The sequence below is a fragment of the Ips typographus genome, linkage group LG4 (assembly GCF_016097725.1).
Source record: "Ips typographus isolate SLU linkage group LG4, UJ_Ityp_2.0, whole genome shotgun sequence".
Taxonomy (NCBI): Eukaryota; Metazoa; Arthropoda; class Insecta; order Coleoptera; family Curculionidae; genus Ips; species Ips typographus.
In genome coordinates this window covers 3,607,991-3,627,448 of record NC_138425.1, presented here as the reverse complement: position 1 = coordinate 3,627,448, position 19,458 = coordinate 3,607,991, and the positions used below count along the sequence as shown (strand labels likewise).

Genomic DNA, 19,458 nt, shown 5'->3' with positions numbered 1-19,458 from the left:
AAGTTTTGACTTAAATTTAGTTTATTTTTAAATGTTGCAATTGTCAAAATCCTTTCCATAAAGCTGTAAAACCACAAAACACTCTTAAAACCCAGTAAAATCACTATGAACAGTAGCAAACGCATTTTATCGCTTTATGAGTGGAATTTTAACAGTTATGTCATTTGGAATTCAGTTAGTCTCAGACAGATCTGTCTTTTGTTTTGTTTCAAACCTGCAAACTGTCAAATTTCATTCCATAGAGGTACAAAACAACGAATCATACATGAAAAGTAACGAAGAAATCAGTTTGACTTTTGTTGAATACATTTCATACCTTCATCAGTGCATTTTTGGTATTTGGAACAATTGAATGTCTGTTTCTAACTTAATTTTAGTCTATTTTTAGATATGAGAACCGCCAAAATCCTCTCCTTACAACTGTAAAATCACACAACACTTTTAAAATCAGTAAATAGTACGAAACGCGTTTTAGAGCTTTGTGAGTAGAATTTTGAGAGATATGACATTTGGCCGTCTGTTACAGTGTTTCATAAACCTAAAAACTGTCAAATTCAATCCCATAGAGGTACAAAACAACAAAACATACTTGAAAAGTAACAAAATTAGTTTGACTTTGGTTGAATGCATGTAAAATCACAAGAGACTGTTAAAATCCATTTAAATCAGTATAAATAGTATCAAACGCATTTTATAGCTTTATGAGTGGAATTTTAAAAGTTATTTCATTTGGCCGTTAGTTAGTCTAAGACAGCTCAGTCTTTTATTCTAAACCTGAAAACTGTCAAATTCAATCCCATGGAGGTACAAAACAACGAAACGTACTTGAAAAGTAACAAAATCAGTGTGACTCAATTTACATTGATTTTTGCAATAGCTGTCAAATTCACTACTATGGCGATTGTCATGTTGTCATGTTGTAATGGCTATTACTCACTCGATGATTTACAACTTCATCTTCGTGAGTAATAGCTATCATTACATGCTTGTTGAATAATATGCTATAAGAACATATTGTCAACAAAAAAAAAAAATGAGTGCAATATCATTCAAAAAGCCTCCTTTCTTTCTCATTAAAAAAGGATCAAAAATTCAACTAACTGGAAAAAAAACAAATAGCTGTTTTCACCCTGTCAGTCTCCCTTTCGTTCTTGTTTTACTTTTCAGCTATTCACACGCCAGCGAAAGGAACAGTGAAATGTAAACGGAAATGATTATGTAGAAGATATTGACGTATATCTTACTTACTAATTGAACATGTTCTGGCTAAACTACACAAATTTTTGTTCAAAAGGAAAATTTTTCTTAAAACCGCCATCAACGTTTTAACAATAAATAAGACACTTTTGAACAATCCGAATTTAGAGAATAGCATTTCCACATTCTCTGTTTGCCAAAACCTACTTTGGCTATAGAATTCCCTCTTTGCTTTGTTTCACTGGGTTAGCTGACCCTTCCTCGTAAATCACTTATTGTTAGCCAAAAGCCAAACCTCAAAGGCAAGTTGCAATGGTGCATTTCTTTTATGTAACACCAAACTTTATTATGATTCAGTTTAGTTCCTATCTATGGTACAAGGGAGGAAAATTTCTCAGTTTCCCAGAAGCAAAATATATTAGGTAAACACTTACGCCTGAAAAATCGCGAAAAATTCAGACCTCACGCGAGCTATTTTACACTGTCAGAATAAATCTTGTTCCAGAAGAGATAACCGCCATGCTAAACTTTGTCTTCTTTATTACTCAGGAGGGGATTAAACTTCCCTTTTTGCACGGTATCAGTTTATATTATAACCGTCATTATTTGGCTAATCAGTCCTTGGTTTAATCACGTCTGAAACCAAAAATGACTGAATTTCTGAACGAAATGAAAAGTAGGAAGGCACGTACTATGGCAAACAAAAGAGTCCGGGTCGAAAGTAAACAGTGTGTCTTCTTGAACGTGCCCTGCACATTATTTTACTGTTTGCCTATGGTCGCTTTATTGGAAACAAGAGACTACAATGAGGAAATAGGAGAACGGAGCTCGATCGGTCATGATGAAATGTCGCGTTTGCTGGCTATACAAATAACTGCCAAAGGCTTGTTTGCCTCGTAAGTTTATCCTGCAGTTTCTACTTTAATGTCGTCCTAAACATTCAATATGTTTACATGTGGATTTATGGAAAGCTAACACCTTCTCCCTTTCTTCCATACTCTGAGGCTTAAATTTCAAGGGTTTAGTAGTTTAAAACAGTCAAGTTTATAGTCACATTTAAAGTCATTTTTATCGAAATTCGTAATATAAGGTGATAAAGTACATTTTTTATGTAATCTTCAATTTAAACTTTGAGCGTGATAAAAAAATGTCTTATTCTAGTCAAAGCAAATCTTCGACAGAAGATTGTGTGGTATGAGTGCTGTCAATCTGAATTCCTTGCTTCCAATCAGAATTATAAACTGTACAAAGACAGTTGACGCTGACAGGCAATTTTATGTAGATGTAAAACTGCTTTAAAAAAGGATTTCAGCTACTTTTCCTTATAAAGGCTTACGACATGGTTTTCTTTTAAAAATTCATGAAAACTCCTTAAATCCAATCCTTCCTCATTACCAATACCATTTCCCCTTACCTTTTCACAAAACGGAGTTATTCGCGTTTAAACACAACTAATCCAGTAAGTTAAGAAATTCAAAATAACTGCCAATTTTGACGCCATCTAGCGGCGTTACGGTGAAATTTACCACCACTACCAAGAAGGCAAAATTTCATTTGTTTGATTGTTTAATTTGATGATTTAAATTCACCTTTTTCACGCTGCTACACTTTCCTTAATCAAGTTGCTAAACTGTTATAAAGTGTGTAGCCTATTTGCCTAATCATAACACAAGTTTTGTAAAATATACTTATTATTTATTACATCAATGTAGATTTAACTTATAGCAGTTAGTGAGAAGTTTTCCATAAATATACAGACGTAAACGCTGATTTAAAAAATAGAACATACTTATGGCCTACTAAAATTACAGTTTAGAATTTGTCGGTTAGGAGGTTTCCTGAGGTCCTGGTAATCCCCTGGTACCATAGAACCTCTTTGCCTCTCCCTACAAGTACCACCAATCTGCAAAAGTTTAAACTTGTTTAATAATTTTTAATGTTATTGGTTATATTTCGGGGTGTGGAAAGTTAACCCTTAGCGGAACCATCTTCCAGTTTCATCAGGAAGGTTTCCTGAAGTTTCTAGAAACTATTGGTACCATAGAACCAAGCAAAAAATGTCTTCAAAGATTTACACTTTGTGAATATGTCCCACCCTAAGATGATTCAGTCCTAGCAGGCAAATAGCAGGCTTGTATTGGTGCAGACACAAATTTTATGACTATATGTTTTTATGGATAGTTTTACGCTTACCTTACAGGTAATCGTTATAAATGTTCAAAGATTTTTTCCTTAACATTATTTTTTGAAATTTGTAATTTGTCTCATATCTATGTAATTTTGTTTTAGGAATCCAAACGAACATCACAAACAAGACGCTGTTCTTGCTGCTTCTAGAGAAAGAAACCGTTTTCGGTCTATTGTTTGGGACGAATACGACTCAGTTCACCAGAAGTATTTGGAAATTGGTAAGTGGTTAATGACATGTTTTGACTTAAGAATATTCTCTCAAAACTCTGAAGAAAACTTATGAGTGACGGTAATTCATTCCTTTCCGCCTTTGTCATGACATAATATTAGAAGAATATCTAAATATGGTTTTAAATTAATACACCTGTAGGCTCAGTAAATTGCACTAAAAACTAAAAATGAGTCTTGCAGTTTTGACTATTTATACGCAAAACGTTTTAATAAGTCCTAAATAATAAATTCTGACGTATTTGATAAATCATCAACATCTCTGGAAAAAACCTTTGCGTCCATCTGCGATCTAAACATTTTCTTCAACTTAACAGGATTTCTGAAGAAAGCTACTAGGAAATTAATAAACAATAGTACTAAATTATTAGATCAGAAGGGAGAACTAAAAATCATCATTGAAGATGAGGGTGAAGCTTATTTACATCATATCCTCAGTCCGTAAGTTATTCTTCTAGCTTTGCTACCATGCAGTAAGAGAGTTAAATTTGAACGAGACTTATCTGTACCTAAATGAAAAATGGCTTTCTCTTTAAAGTCTTTAGGCTGTGTACGCCAAGCCTTTCACAGGCCGTTATCGCCAATTCGTCTTGCTTTTATCAGTTCTGAACTTCAGACGGCATCCAACCAACCAACAAATAAACAAAAGATAAGCGACGAAACTTTAAATTGGAACGATTTGTCTCGGTTTATGGTCCCCATTCCAGGCCGGTTTCTAATCGAAATTCCGTTTTGCGACTTTATGAAACCTCCTAGGCTTTGCAAGAGAAAAATTACGCGGGAGGTTAGAGGGCCCTTTCAATCTGCCAGCCGTGTATCCATCCGAAAATTGGCCGCGTTTAAAGGACGCTTTCTGGAACATAATAAATGGTCTGGCAAGAACGCATTTTGAATATTGATGCCACCCTGTCGTTCTGTACACGTGTAGGACACGGTTTGGTGGAAACGGGACAGTTTTTCGATTTTCCCTTCAGCGATTTTCGACCTGTAATACATTTTTTCTACAATGATTAGTCTTAAAATGCAATTCAAGCTTAATACTACTATATGTGTTAAGTCGATCTAAGTGGAAACTGTATTGGAAGTTCATGTTCATTAGAGTTACATTTCCAATTTGCATGAATGGACGCGTTTACCTCTGCAATTCGGATTAACTATTAACCTGGAATATTACAGAGCCTCTTGTCTAGTTTAATGTACACAAACAGCTTCCTGTATCTGAATACAAACATAGCCACTTTGAGAAAAAAATCCTAACTTACGTAATGTAGCATTATGACACTAATTAATCTATTATGGTCCAGGCCTTAGTTCTACTTATCAGCATACATCGCACCGGACTATTGTCAACTTATCAGATATGTAGGAAGCCGATTAATGGCTCTGTTCGCATTACTGTTCAATCTACAGAAAGGGGATTTGCTCAATTTAGGATGCAGCGTTGATTTACGAGTGTCTAAGCGCCGGGATAAACATGTTAGGTTAGCGTCAATGTGTAAAACAGGAAATAAATACCTGTTCCTGTTTGGTATTTTATACAAAAATTAGATTATGGAAATTTTAAAAAATGTTTGCAGGATACTATAGCATCTTAAACACTCAGAAAAGTTGAATTACATAGTATAATACATACTTTTTAAGTCACATAAAATCATTCCAAATGGTTACGTCAGATTGACCAAATTGTACCAGTAGAGTAGTATATGTACTTTGATAATCATTTTAACTGAAACTTCTAACCTTTTATTATTATTATTATATTATAAGTATGTATATTTATACAGGGTCTCAAAAAATGCGCTCAACCAAATTTTGGTTTGTGGTGTTACTCCGAATATTTCCCTCATGTGTTAAATGTCCCATATGAGCAGTGCATTTTCACCAGAATGACAGCGATAATTGCATTCTAAAGTGATAATTGCATTTCGATAATTGCACTGTACGTATCTATAACGACTGCATTGTTGTAGAGCCTATTGCTAGTATACTAATTGTTGTCTTTGCGCAGTTTTTTGACTTTTTATAACCAAACAATGTCAAACGCGATGTCAACAATAAATTAATGAACGGTTTGGAACTTGTTCATTGAGCTCCATTGAGCAATCTATAGTTGCAGCAAAACCAAAACATTTTCTTTATTCGGGAAATATTCCCCAAAATTACATTCGTGCCTTAAAAATGACCTGATAATTCTGCGTTCAAACTTGTTATCTTTGCAAACTGCATTCGGTCATTTTCATATTTTTTTCTAAAAAAGCCCTCCACCTTCGGTGTCGGGCTCTTTCGCCAAAAAAAAAAGAAAATAAACTCATGCAGTTAAGAGATAACAAGTTTTCAGGCAAAATTATCGGTAATTTTTATGCACTTGTGCAATTACCCCCGATAAAAACTTGCGATACCCTGTAATCCTAGCAATTTGCAGAATACATTTTTTCGTACATTAGTGACATCTTAAAAATTAGCAGTTACAAGGTGTTTCAAATTGGAAACACATATTTAATGATGAAATGGTCATTTTTCTTTAGGTACGGGAAGATGTTCTATTAAGCACTACTAAAAATAATTGCCTCAATGAAATAACTGAGAGAGAATTTAACAATAGCATTATATCCAGCATTAATCAGTGTTGTTGCTGAAAATCTTAGTTTCCTCTACTTTTACACTCCCAAACGCTCATAATAAATTCCATTCCACATATTTTATTTTTATTGGATTTTCAAAGTTAGTTTCAGTCAAACTGTATCATTTTCGGGAAAAGTTAAAGGATTGAAGATAAAAATCTTCTTAAACATAGTGGTTAAATTACCAATGGATGTCACTGTTGCATTGTCCTACGCTACTGATATTGTCACGTTTAAATTGTAAAGCCCTTTTGGCCCAACAAGTTAAACGAGACGTGCGTTTATTACTTTGATAAACGCCTTTACCGAGATCTTGTTTTAGAAGTAGAATCAACCCACTTGGTAGAAAACTATAATTTAATAACTAATAGCAGTTAAAACTAAATGACAAAATGTTTGGTTTATCAACTTAGTGAATCGGAATACAACCTTCAAACATAATTCCCAAAAGTAACACTTTGAACAATACCTTTTACGTGCACAAAATATTACAATAATTAAATAGATTATACTTACATTTGTTAAACAATGTTTGGCACACGCGATTTATTATAATTTAGAAAATGGTTTACTATTCAATTAATTTACGAACCCGTTGCGGGTTGCAGAATTCGGGACGACTACATCATGGTGTTATGAGGCGGAGTCTCCGACCGTCTCCGTTAATAACGCATGTCGAGCTTAATTTATACCCGATTGATTGGCTGATGTAGCCCGCTTTCTCTTTCTGCATAGCAGTAGCGGTGATTTGTCATCGCTAAAAATAGCGATAATGCACTATGTGCATTCTGACTGTAACCTTGCCTCGCGCATATTATAATTTTGCCATCTCCGAATATCTGCTTTAATTTAATGAATTTATACTTTTAAATAATAAGTCCATCTTTTAAATTAATGGATTTTCCATTCGTGACAATATGCCATTTGAATAGGAATGTTTTGTCAAGATACATGCTGTAAAAAATACAGCGAGGAGTGCTTCAGGAAGAACGAATATTATCATAATTGTTGCATTGGAAGACGTCGTCTTTAAAGAGCTATCATAAGACGGATTTTACCTAAGCAACCTGCGTTTTGCAGTCTTAATTTCGAATGATGTCAATGAGGTTGGGAAAATGTTGGAACAGAGCACCAAAGAAGGTGAGATTAAAGATAAACTTATGCAAAACCAAGCTTCAACAACAGATAAGCGTAAAGATCCGTAAGGAGGACATCAGAAGACGTACACGGACGTCATAGAACGTACAGCGAAGTTGTTGGAATACCTCAGAAACGATGGCTTGACTATATCAAGAGAGTGACTCAGACTGTCTCCCCCTAATGGCTGTTTTCCTTATATTTATGTGAAATTGGTGACGAAATCGATTATTCGTAACTTGTTTCCCATATTTTTTTGCACGACAGACGCTCTGATTACTTATCATGCCACCATCCTCGAATATCTGCTATTTTTTTAATAATACGAATATCGTAACAATATTCATTTTAAGGGACAGATTATCCAAATACTTTTGCTTATTCCTCACTATCAACTAATTGGAAGTTCCTGCATTTGCAGTGGCTCAAAATAATATATCTAACTATCTTGAAGCTTGAAGATAAGAAGTAACCAAAATTTTAAAATAACGTTGTGTTAGAAGCACTTAAGCAAGATAGTAGGTTCTTAGATACGCTCGAAGTTAGGCTAGATGGAACGATTTCTTAATTTAGCTTCGCTTTTTTAGCTTTCAGGCTTTTTGATATTCAGACCATTTTTCGTTCCGTTCGTACTCGTATATAAAATTGTTAATGTCTATTAAACAGGACATAACTGAAAAGCCCCTATTTATCCCACATTCTGGTCCTGTGATTAAATCGGTTATAAAGGTTTCTTGGTTTATTTTTTTTTAGCTGGCAATAACTGATAAACCGCCGAGCTTTTGTTCACGAAGTAGTAATGACAACAATTATTGGGTCACTGTTTGGTGTGGTACAGAGATGTGCTTATTGCTTATTGACAGTGACTTATTATGACTACTTATTTCTGGTCGTGGATAAAACAAACAGTACCTATGCATTGTAAAACAGATATTGATTTTACCATTCACTGAACACATTCGAAACAATGTGTTCATGATCAGCGTGCCCACGCCATCAGAAAAAAAGCCGGGGGCGTCGTACAGCTTCAAATTATGTTTCACCGGAGAACTTTGAACAAAAGGACGTTCCTGAACTGGTGTTGTTCTAATTATTTTTTAATTAATCCCTTCCGAAGTGCGACGAAATAAATCAACGACGGCCATTCATCTCGGTAATTGCGTTCGTATTGTAGTTGCTAGTGGCCGAGCCAATAACAAAAGAAACAAGAACGGCAAACAAGGCCGCGGCTGATTTATCACACTCGATTTTGTTAAATTTATTCTGCGCCCGTAACCCGTTTTGATTACCTTTTAAAAACTATGAGCTGTTGCTGGTAAGCAATTACGGTTTGATTTATCTCCATGTAAAAGGGATTTATTTGGCTAGGCGGATGTTCTTCCTGATTTATTCCCTACCTGGCAAAAAGTGCAGATCTGACGACCGACTAGCTGGCGTAAAGTAGTAAGAGTTAAACCTGGATAAAGGATGCATAGTTTCAATGTTGGATCTAATCTGCATTTTTAGCGGAAAGGTTAAAGAAGTGGAATAACAATTCATTTTCAAATCTGGATTTTTGTGGGATCTTTGAAGAACTGCTCTTTGCCTCAATAATAACAGAAGAAAGATAATGCATCTAAATCATTTTTTATATTTAGAGATTACTCTAGTGCGGGTTAAACTTTTGATTAATATAGATGGATCTCTTTCATTAGGCAATCAATGATAGAAGAAATTTGTATTGATAATGTCTTATGATGCTGAGTAGCTTCTTCGGGTAAGGTTCTCACTTATTACCGAGGTTATCGTTGAAACAACAAATCGTTTTTTCAAAAAATTATAGAAACAAAAATCTATCTTCCGTTTTTGTGATCGTAAGTGAAATAAAATATTCGGTAAACTCTATATCCTGTCCCACAAGACAGTTTACAGCTAAGTCCATTTTATTTAGTGCTTGAAATAGTTACCGACAGTTAGTTAACCCTATTAATGTCTTGAAACTAAGGCCTGCGGCTTTCTTTGCGGAAGTTGTAGACACCCATTAAAGACCTATCAAGGGACATTAGGCGGGACCATACTCTAACAATCCCCACGTCACATCACCTCGTAAGACAAGTTTAACTAACCCGATTTTCATTAGTAAAACGGATTAATGTTCGAAGCGGGGACACGTCGAATTCAGACGTGATTTAACTTTAAATTATCGTCTTTCCCGACGGACAAAACAATAATTTCATTTCAGTACGAATGATTGGGATGCATCTTTACGACTCTAGGCAATATCGCAGTAAATTTAGTTATGGCAGCAGTTAATTCCAGACTGGCGAAGATTGGGCTATAACGGGCACGTGTGCGGTTAATGAAAGTTTTACGGTCCCTTGAGCCCTTGACGATACAATAAGCCAGTTGTCCAAATAAGTAACTGTCCTCTGCTACAATAAACTTCATTTGGAAATCTATTTACGTACCTCGGGAGGAGAACCTAATTCGGGTTGTCCGCTTCACATCAATATTCTAAGTGCGTCGTTGCTAAACCATTTGTTATATGTAGAGAAGCGTTCTGTCCCTTGCTCTGAAAATTTTAACGAATTTAAGGGCCACAAGTTGAGGGCATTGAAACAGATTTTTATACCTCAGTGATTTGTAAATAAGGGTAATTTTCCGTGCGCTTGCGATTAAGCAAGGCTGCTTTCCCTCGGAAACGTGATCTCATTAATTTATAATGCTGTGTAAGATTTTTTAATGATGTCAGCTTATCCCCCTCCTTATTATTTAGATATTTAGATCATCTTCTCACTTGCTTCACGTGTTGCATTGACGTTTTACGAAGTAATTACTAAAAAGTGCGGATAAGAACTCTCCTTAACCAAATCAATACCGTGATTCATCTAGGAATAAAGAAAAATTCTTGAAAATTAATTAGTAACAAAGGTTTTTGAATAACGTTCTCTTTCAATAATTTAGGTCTTTTTCCAAGTTTTCCTGCTATTAAATCTCTTGTTTGCAGCCGTCCGTTTGTGCTGTTTGTTACTACCTTTTTAAGACCGATTTCATAAGGTATGAATTCAGAAAACTCACTTTCCCGGCATTGCCTCCAGTTTCCGTAAATTAGTCTTGGCGTGCAGTTGTTAGAGAACTTTCCACGGACAATGCAGAGTGTTCGTGAGGATCGTGGCCGAGAAAGTAGACAGAATGAATATTATTAGCTTTATTGAACGACTGACTTATATCTGACAAGTTCAACTAACTACTACTAAACAAAACCCTCATTAGCACTCGTAAGGTGAAGATGCATATCCAACAACTACTTCCGCATTATAACTAGGAGTCCCGAAACCCAACACTGTTTCCGGACAAACTGAGGAAGTTTGCGGTAAATTGGCTTCAACTTGGACATCCACTGGTCCATTTTTGGAAAAATCTAATGAAATCTAATGAATCTAATTCCAATGTGTTTCCTCAGGTCATCCGCTCACTTTATCTGCGGTCTTCTTCAGTTTCTTTTGATTTCCCAGGGTCTCCAATTTAGGATACATTTGTTCCATCAGTCGTCCTTTTTTCTGTCATTGTGACTCAGAAAATGCGATTTTCTATATTAACCGTGCTACCACTTCTCTAACATCTCTTACTTTCGTTTTATTCCTTATCCACTCGTTTCTTCTTATATCTATCAGTTTTATATGTAACATTTGCCTTTCGATTGATCTTTGTGATTTGGTTACTTTGTCTATGTTTGTGGGTAAGTGTCCATGTTTGTGATCCATAAGTGTGAACGGAGAGTACATATTCTTCATATCTCCCAATGTTGGACTTGCGCATTTCACATTCCTGTTGATTTCTATAACACTTTCTATTTCTGTTTCCTGGTTCTTTCTTTTGTTTTCTTTTACCATTTTCCTGATAGTCTTATTCACTTCTTCTTGTTCAGTTTATGTCTTTTTTGTGATGCAACTCTTCTTCTTCTCTCTTTCCTTCTGTGCGATTTATTTTCCCACTTTAATCATGCTTTTTGTTAGGGTATCGTTTATTTTTTTCTTGTCAGTTCTTCATCCAGTTCATATATCTTTTCGTCAGTTTTCATTGATCTAATATTGTTCCCATTGGAAGGTTGATCGAATTTTCCGATTTTGGTCAGTTAGTGGTGGCTTTGCTATCGAGAACGAATTTTTGCCACCACCAGATTCCGTGAGGCAGACCAGAAAGGTGTAGGATGTCAAACACTATAGTCACTGATAATGACACTTAGTTCACTCATCCAAATTTGCAAAATGATGCACTGAATTTGACATTATTCACCTTCGATCACGTATGCCGGAATCGAATGGTTTTAATTTGAGGTGGGCCCATCTGATGATATTTCTCGAAAAAGAAATCAAGAATTATCAAATTTATAGAAAGTTCTCTGGCAGCATATTTTGAAAAATAGAATTCAACCACAAAACCGTCTGATTCTGATTTAATGTCCTACATGACAAAGACTATTACAGAGTACTTTAACTTTTTATGTAGCATAAACTTTATGGCGACAATTTTACCAAACCACAATCCTCAAAACTTTTGTATTTTATTTAACTTTGGAAATTGTCGTTAAACTTTACAAAGCCCGACTGTCCAACTTTCTCCTATTAACCCAGTTACTCGCAGTTCTAGTGTTAGATTTTTCAGAAAATGCCCTATATTAAATTAACTGTGGTTTGACATTGAATTCAGTTTACGTAATCTGACAATATTTGATACATTTTGGGTATAATTCTGAAAATAGATTTGATGACAATGACAATTACCTAACTTTACCTATTTTATCTATATTTTTAAGTTTAAACATTAGCTATTAATAGTGTGGAATCCACTAAAAACTGACCATCAAATAAATGTCATCTTATTGAATGCACTTATATTTATTCCAAACCTTAACACAGAATAATCAAATGCAGCTATTTACATTATATTATATGAAATGACTCGATTTATATCGCAAGACCATTTTTTTGGTTAAGTACTCTAGTTAGCCGATAATAAAGAACACAGTTTCGTAATTTTCAGCCCGCGACTAAACGTGTCCATCCATTTCCACTTTTGTGACGTACACCATTTTTCAAGGCAATGATGCCAAATTATCCCGGTTTAGAACAGGTCGTTCAGTTTATTACACTGTTTTACACTAATTCTCTAGAAACAAAAAATGTTAGGTAACTAGCACATCTGTTATACTTTAACAAGCTGGAATGAATCATTATGAATGTTATTATACTAGATAGCTTATTACAACTACTTATCAGTAACATGTTCTTAAAGGTGGTTTTCTTCTGTTTTAGGAATGAAGCCACGAATGAAAAACCATTTCCGTGCCCATCAACTTAGTGTCTGGCTACGTCTCATACCGGAATTACACCGAGCAGGAATGGAAGACGTGGTGGCTCGTCACAACCTCTTTAGAAACCACAATAATGCTGATCTCTACGATGGTGCAGTAAGACCTGATCCTCTCTCCAGAGTCAGCTACTACGATCCTACCATGGAGTTGGTGAGAAAACGACCGAATGACAGCGCCACCGCTATGGAGGTGACCACGACAATCGATACATCTGTGACAACGTGTATCAATGTAGTGCCAACAGGAAATTACAATCCTCAGGTGGTGTTTCAAAGTCAAACTAATCAAACAGATTCTCTTGCTTCATTGGAGGCTGCAGGTTATGCTGCTTATAGTACTGCTCTTAGTGTTACTATAGCAATAGGCTGCTCTCTGTTGATACTAAACGTGCTAATATTTGCTGGTGTCTATTATCAGAGAGACAAAACCAGAATGGAAGTGAAAAACTTACAACAGCAACAAACACGTAATCAACAAACTTTCGAAACCATATCCAAGCATCAGCACTATCATTTAGGACAAAGTTCCAATATCATTGTGGATGTTGAACAAGACACTTCAGCGATGATCATGGCGGCAAATGCACAACAAGACTATCATGCCATGAACAAGGTGCAACAACACTTTTGTCCTAATGCTCTTTCAAAAACATCTAACTCAATGACACTGCCTAAAAATGTGTCGATGCAAACGCATTACAACCAGGCAGGTTGTATGACTCTACCAAAAAACGCTGCGTTGCTGAACAACACTGCCAGCGTTATAGCTGAAATGAAACAGCAACAGATGACACAACCTCCAAATGGTAATGCGCCGATGCCTTTGTCTGTTCCAAAACCACCTCCACCTCCTAGAGCAAAGAGTCCAGAAACTCAACCTTTACTTACCACAGGGTATAATAACACTAGTAAAGGAAATATGAGGCTGCCTCAGGCTGCGATGAGTGAAATGAGGGTGTGATATTACCAAATCCTTCACTACAATCTTAAAATTCTGAGAAGTGCGTTAATATATCAAGACTGGTTTAAGTTATACGTTATGTAATCGAATTTACGTCATTGATTTTCCTAAAGTGTTTAGTAGTGAGACTGAATCAAGTTTAGGGTAACTTAAAAACAATTTTTGACTAAGCAAGTTTGTTATATGCTACATTATGTGTACATAAAGTTGCTCTTTAAGCTGGTACTGAGTACCAAACAGAGTAGATCAAACGCTCTGTGCTGTGCAACTTCTTTTAAGAATAAGTTTCAAATTTCAACGAAAACCTACTTAGAAAACTTTTTTAAATTATTCTTAAGTCTTTTAAATATCGTAAACGATCTATTTAGGTAGTGTGTGTATATAATATTAACAACTTTTCGCTGAACTTTGGAACGCTATTAACGTAAGACTTTTATAGACTGCACTTCCATTGGACGTACAGTAATGTTAATCTAATTAAATGAAACTGACGATTCTTAAAATATATTAACAAAAATAACTTTACTTTAATAGTTTCTTTTACCCGATTTGCCTTTTCCTTAAATGAGGAACTTTCACCTCCTAAAGCGTCGTTTGAGCCACTGCAAGTCTGTGCATACAAAGCAAAAAGGATCATCAAAGTCTAAACCGAGTATAAAAGGAATTCTCACGTAACACAAAGCGTGCATTCCTCTATTGGAAACCGATGCTCTTGCAGTTAGAGATTGGCTTATTTCCATAGATATTGGCGAGGCAAACAGTAGAAGACACTAAACTTGAATCTGGTTAGGTTTCGAACAGTTCTTTTACAACTTAAGTTAATGGAAAGATGAAGGGAACTTGTCCTGCAACACGTAAATTTCAATATAAAGTGACTGTAAAACGATTTAAGCGGGAACACGTTTTGGTTTTATAACCTCTGCTAGTCGCCGAAGTATATACATGGGAAGCCAATATATATGGAAATAAGCCGATTGCGTTTTTAAAGTGTAAGGGTTTCTTGGCATAACCGTTTATTTCCAACTGTTTCGAGTATGTTTATAATAGGTATGTCAGCTAGAACATTTTTCTAGTTAAACGTCTGGTTGTTACCTTCAAATACCGACACATCAAGCATGCGTATATTTTAAAGTTCAAAAAAGTTATTAACTTTGGAAGGAGTAGTTCTGGGGAAAATGGGATAATAATGGTTGTTACAAACACGGATAATAATAATACAAGATGATGATGATGACCATTTGATGAATGCTCGATCTAAACACGATCTAAACATGTATTATTTCCTGGGATGGCGATCCATTCCGGTTTATCCTCTGCCATCTTGAATGTTTCGGTTAGGTTCCACATATCTTTAGGCGACCTTCCTTTTGATCTTTAGCCAGGCCTCCAAAGTGAGTTTTTCAATGCCATTTTTTCTAACCACATGTCCAAAAAATTTAGCTCTCTTCTCCGATCGAATCTCTTGAAAGGACAATTACTATGAGGACATGATGTTGTTTGGTTTTTTTGAATTGGATGGACTTATTGGATATGGTTATTTACAGGTATAAGACCATTTAACGAACATAAGAGGACATTAGATAATTTTCCACTGATTGTTCGACACCAAATGTATATTAATTGAATTGAAAGTATTTTCATCATCAGCCGCTGAGTTCACCAGACTTAGATCCACTAGATTATTGCCTTTGTGGGTGGATGAACGCACTGTAGTAGACGAAACAAGACTAGAGACAATGAAAGAACTCCCCAATCAAATTTTCAATCCTGCAAATATTATTCTTTGTTATACGGTGGCATTTTCATCTTCTGACAATTTTTTGGATGTTTTCAGTATCTTTTAAAGGCATCTGGCGTTTCCAAAAGGATTCTATAGGTCTTTGGCAGTTTCAAAGATTGTTGAAAAGCTTAGGACAGTTGTAGAGACTTCTAGCAATTTTTGGAATATTTTCACCAGCACTCAGAGGTAATAACACTTCCAAAATTATTCTAGAAGCTTCTGGAAGTTTTAAAAATTATTGGAAGATTTTAGAACACTTGTCGAAACTTTGGAGCATTTGGAGACATCTAATCCTTTCTAAATAATTCTACAGGCCTCTAAAAGTTTTAGAAATCTTTGGAAAGTTTTAGAACACTCGTAGAAGCTTCTGCCAACTTTTTGGACGTTTTCAGAAGCATTTAGAAGCAACTAACACTTTCTAAATGAGTTTCAAGGCCTCGGAAGTTTCAGAAATTTTTGGAAGGTTTTAGAACACTTGTAGAAGCTTCTGGTAAATTTTTGGATGCTTTCAGTAGAATTTAAAAGCATCTTACGTTTTCAAAATGATTCTAAAGACCTTTGAAAGACTTTCTTGGAAGGTTTTAGAATATTTGTAGAAGCCTCTGGTAACTCTTTGGAGACTTTCCGTAGCACTTACAAGCATCCGACACTTTTATATACCTAATGATTCTAAAAGCCTCTGGAAGGTTTAGAAATCTTTGGAAAGAACACTTGTAGAGGCTTCTGGAAAGTTTTTATAGATTTTCAGTAGCATTTAAAAGCAACTAACACTTTCTAAATGATTCTAAAGGCCTCTCGAAGTTTTATAAATTCTTGGAACGTTTTAGAGACTTGTAGAAGATTCTGGCAACTTTTTGGACATTTTCAGAAGCATTTAGATTTAGTTTTCCATAGCATTTAGAAGCATCATAACAATTCTAGAGGTCTAATTTTAAAAATTTCTTAAAAATTTTAGGATACTTTTGGAACATTCTGGCTATATTTAACATGTTTTCAGTAGCATTTATATGCCTTTGCTCTTTTCATCATGCTTCAAAAAGCTTCAGGCAACTTTTCGGAGAATCTCACTAGCATTTAGAGGCAACTAACAGTTTCAAAATGATTCTAGAAGCTTTGACAATTTTAAAAATCTTTGAAAGATTTTTTATTTTATGCAAAACGACTAATAACTGAAAATTCGGAACACAAATTAAAAGCAATGTTAAGAATGGTGTGGTAAAATCTAAAAATAGGTAATTTTTAAAAAATGACTGGATGATTGAGAAGGAAAAGTGAAAGAAAGTTATACAATTTTTTACTCAAGTGTTTTATTAATGAAAATTGAAGCAATTTAGTAAGTTAACTTACATGCATGAAAATTGCTTAATTAAACGAGTATATTGTTACTAAAAATTACATTATTACCTTCATTTTTATCTCTTCAAATACTGCTAAGTCACAATCAACTCTAATTATTGTCATACAAACATCTATTCGTATTTACATAGCGTTTACACTCTTGCTTGATACGAAAAATTCACATTTATTTCAGTCTTCTATTTGCAAAATATAAAAAAACCTCGTTTAGACCTACTTGACAGAACCAAACAACATCTGAAGTTTAAAATATTGCTTGTAACAAAAGTAACATTAATGGCAGCTTTGGACTTAGCTTAACTTAGCTTCCGGAAAGAAACTAAGTAAACTAAAGACATTATTGCAAAATACTATGGTGCGCTACAACTAGAGCAAAGGCAATAGTTTGTTATACAATGATATAAAATATGTCTACACAAACGATTGTGACATATCACACTCTCTTCACTACAGTTCCAGTGTCAGAATTACCTGAAGAGGGAGAGTTTGATTCTGGACTGGATGGTTCCTTATGCAAACTGCAGTTTGATGTTTTCACTAATGTAGGGATTTGCGATCTCTTTAAACTGGAACTTTTGACTTCTTCCTTTTTTCCGTCATCAAGTTTTGGTGCAGTGATCTCAGGTTTATTGTCTGGGACCACAACTCTTGGAATCTGCTTATTTACTTCTCCTTTATGTCGGTTGATTGTGGGTTTCACTACTATCTTCGGATCAGGCCTTTTCACTGGATTTTTTGAATTTGTCGTAACTATTGCTCGGGGAATTGCTTTGCTTTCTTTAATTGAATCCAGTTTCTCCTTGCTTTGTCTCGGAATCAAAGGTCCGACATACAAATTATTGCACGCCACTTCAGGCTCGGGGGATGAAGGTGGTTCATCTGCCAACATTGGTTCGGACAAACAAATTGGCTGAGGATTGCTCCCTTGTCTGTCAAGAGTGCATGTTCTAGGAGGTGGAGCTGGAGGAAATCTTAGAAAATTTCTGGCAGTGGGCGAGTACGGCTCAGAATTTGAATACTGTTGGTTTTCTATTATCTGGAGTGTATGCACTGGCATTGAGCGACGTTTGGCTAGAAAAGCTTGTCTTCCAGGATGGTCTGGGAGCACTTTAGGAAAGTTGCGTCGTTTGATTGTCATCAAAGCTTCCTCCGGAGTCAGAGGTGGAGGAACTTCTATATTTTCATCCCGTGATGTAACATTAACGTCTCCATTAGGGTCAAAAGTTTTTAGCTTCTTCATGGCGCTGTAATCTACATCTTGTACTGGATCAGACTTGGAGTGGCCATGTTCAATTCTAATGTAAATTGGTTCTGTTTCAACGTTCTTCAAATCAATGCTAGTGCAACTCCTACCAACATCTGGATCAGGTTCTCTGGAATTAGTTGAAGTAAAATCTTCTAGTGTCACTGAACGACGTAAAGGGCTTGGAGAAATTTTGCAATGAGAGTAGTCTAGAGACTTGGTGAGTTCTATAGGTTGTTGCATTAAAACACTTGGTCCCCTACCTGTAGGAGTTGCATCCACTGCTACAGATTTTTTCCTTCTTTTAGATCTATCAATGCTAGCAGTTTTAATCAGTAAAGGCTTGTTTGTCATAGGTATTTGGTTTGAAGGACTCACTGGTCTAGTAGAGCAATTGTCAATTTCTATAGTTGTCACCTTGTTAGCATTGTTAGTTTTTTTCTTTTTCTTATTCTGTCGTTCCTCTTTTGGACTATACTTTGAAATTATTTCTGTAGCAATCCATTCCCTCACCTTCACATGAGCATCTATAGTACTGTTGGACAATGCCCTAGTTAGCTTGGTTTTGGAATTTCCTTTAGTGTCTGGCTGAACAGCGTCATAGGTGTCGTCTTCTTTTGGTTTTCGTAGCATTCTGATTAAGCTGCAACTATCTAAGAGTCCCCCTGTTTCTTCGTCTCTGCTATGCTCTTCTATTGGAGAATTTGCGTCTGAAGGTGATATTTTCTTTTTTTTTATACATTTAAAATAGAGGAAGGTAAAAACGACTACGTTGGATAAGAAGAATAACACACCCAATACAATTAAAATATTTGCAGATGGGGTGTACTGCTTCACTTCCTCTGGAGGCGTGGTAACGATATCCATTACTGGAAACTTCTTTATGTTGCCATATTCCTCGAAGTCGCGGTATTTATTGACTTTATCTCCATAATTCTTGATGGCGACTTTTCCAACTGGTAGCATATTATTGTTAAAGCCGAATTGTGGTTCTTCAGGCTCAGGATCTTCAGGTATGGTATAATTGTTGAAGGGTAATGGGTTCCTCGGGTTACTAACTTTGATGAACTCCTTGTTCCAGAAATTTACTTCGTTTTTTCTGTACATTCTGCCATTGCTGATTGGCACATCTACAAATAGAAAAAATAGTTGAAAGTAAAATGGCTGCTGCATAAAAAAATAACTAACCTACCTAGTTTGATGTAATATTGATCTTCTTCGTAAAACTGCATCCATTCTTTGTCAAACGGATGCCAGCTCTGGTAGTCAAAGTGATGTACGTAGTCGGCTTTTGGTATTTCGGGATTTCTAAACAATAAAAGTCTAATCAATTTTTAAACTTAATTATTAAAAATTAATGTTATGTCAATGTTTTCTTGAAAATAATCCAATC

The 19,458-nt window shown here is 35.4% G+C and overlaps 2 protein-coding genes across 5 annotated transcripts in view; one reads left to right on the top strand and one right to left on the bottom strand.

Annotated features, from left to right (window-relative positions):
- Nlg4 (Neuroligin 4) overlaps positions 1–14,211 on the top strand; it is a 204,534-nt gene extending 190,323 nt beyond the window's left edge. For all 3 annotated transcript variants that reach the window (XM_081976990.1, XM_081976989.1, XM_081976991.1), the window contains 2 exons: positions 3,487–3,605; positions 12,668–14,211. In XM_081976990.1, the coding sequence (XP_081833116.1) occupies positions 3,487–3,605; positions 12,668–13,686 (1,138 nt within the window). In that variant the 3' untranslated portion in view covers positions 13,687–14,211. The remainder of the gene's footprint in view (positions 1–3,486; positions 3,606–12,667) is intronic.
- Positions 14,212–16,735: 2,524 nt separating this feature from the next.
- LOC145727829 (neuroligin-4, X-linked-like) overlaps positions 16,736–19,458 on the bottom strand; it is a 39,200-nt gene continuing 36,477 nt past the window's right edge. The window contains exons 11-12 of one of the 2 annotated variants that reach the window (XM_081977663.1): positions 19,258–19,373; positions 16,736–19,195 (exon numbers count right to left, since the gene is read on the bottom strand). In XM_081977663.1, coding sequence (XP_081833789.1) covers positions 17,256–19,195; positions 19,258–19,373 — 2,056 coding nt within the window. In that variant the 3' untranslated portion in view covers positions 16,736–17,255. The remainder of the gene's footprint in view (positions 19,196–19,257; positions 19,374–19,458) is intronic. The other variant, XM_081977664.1, reaches the window with a different exon arrangement.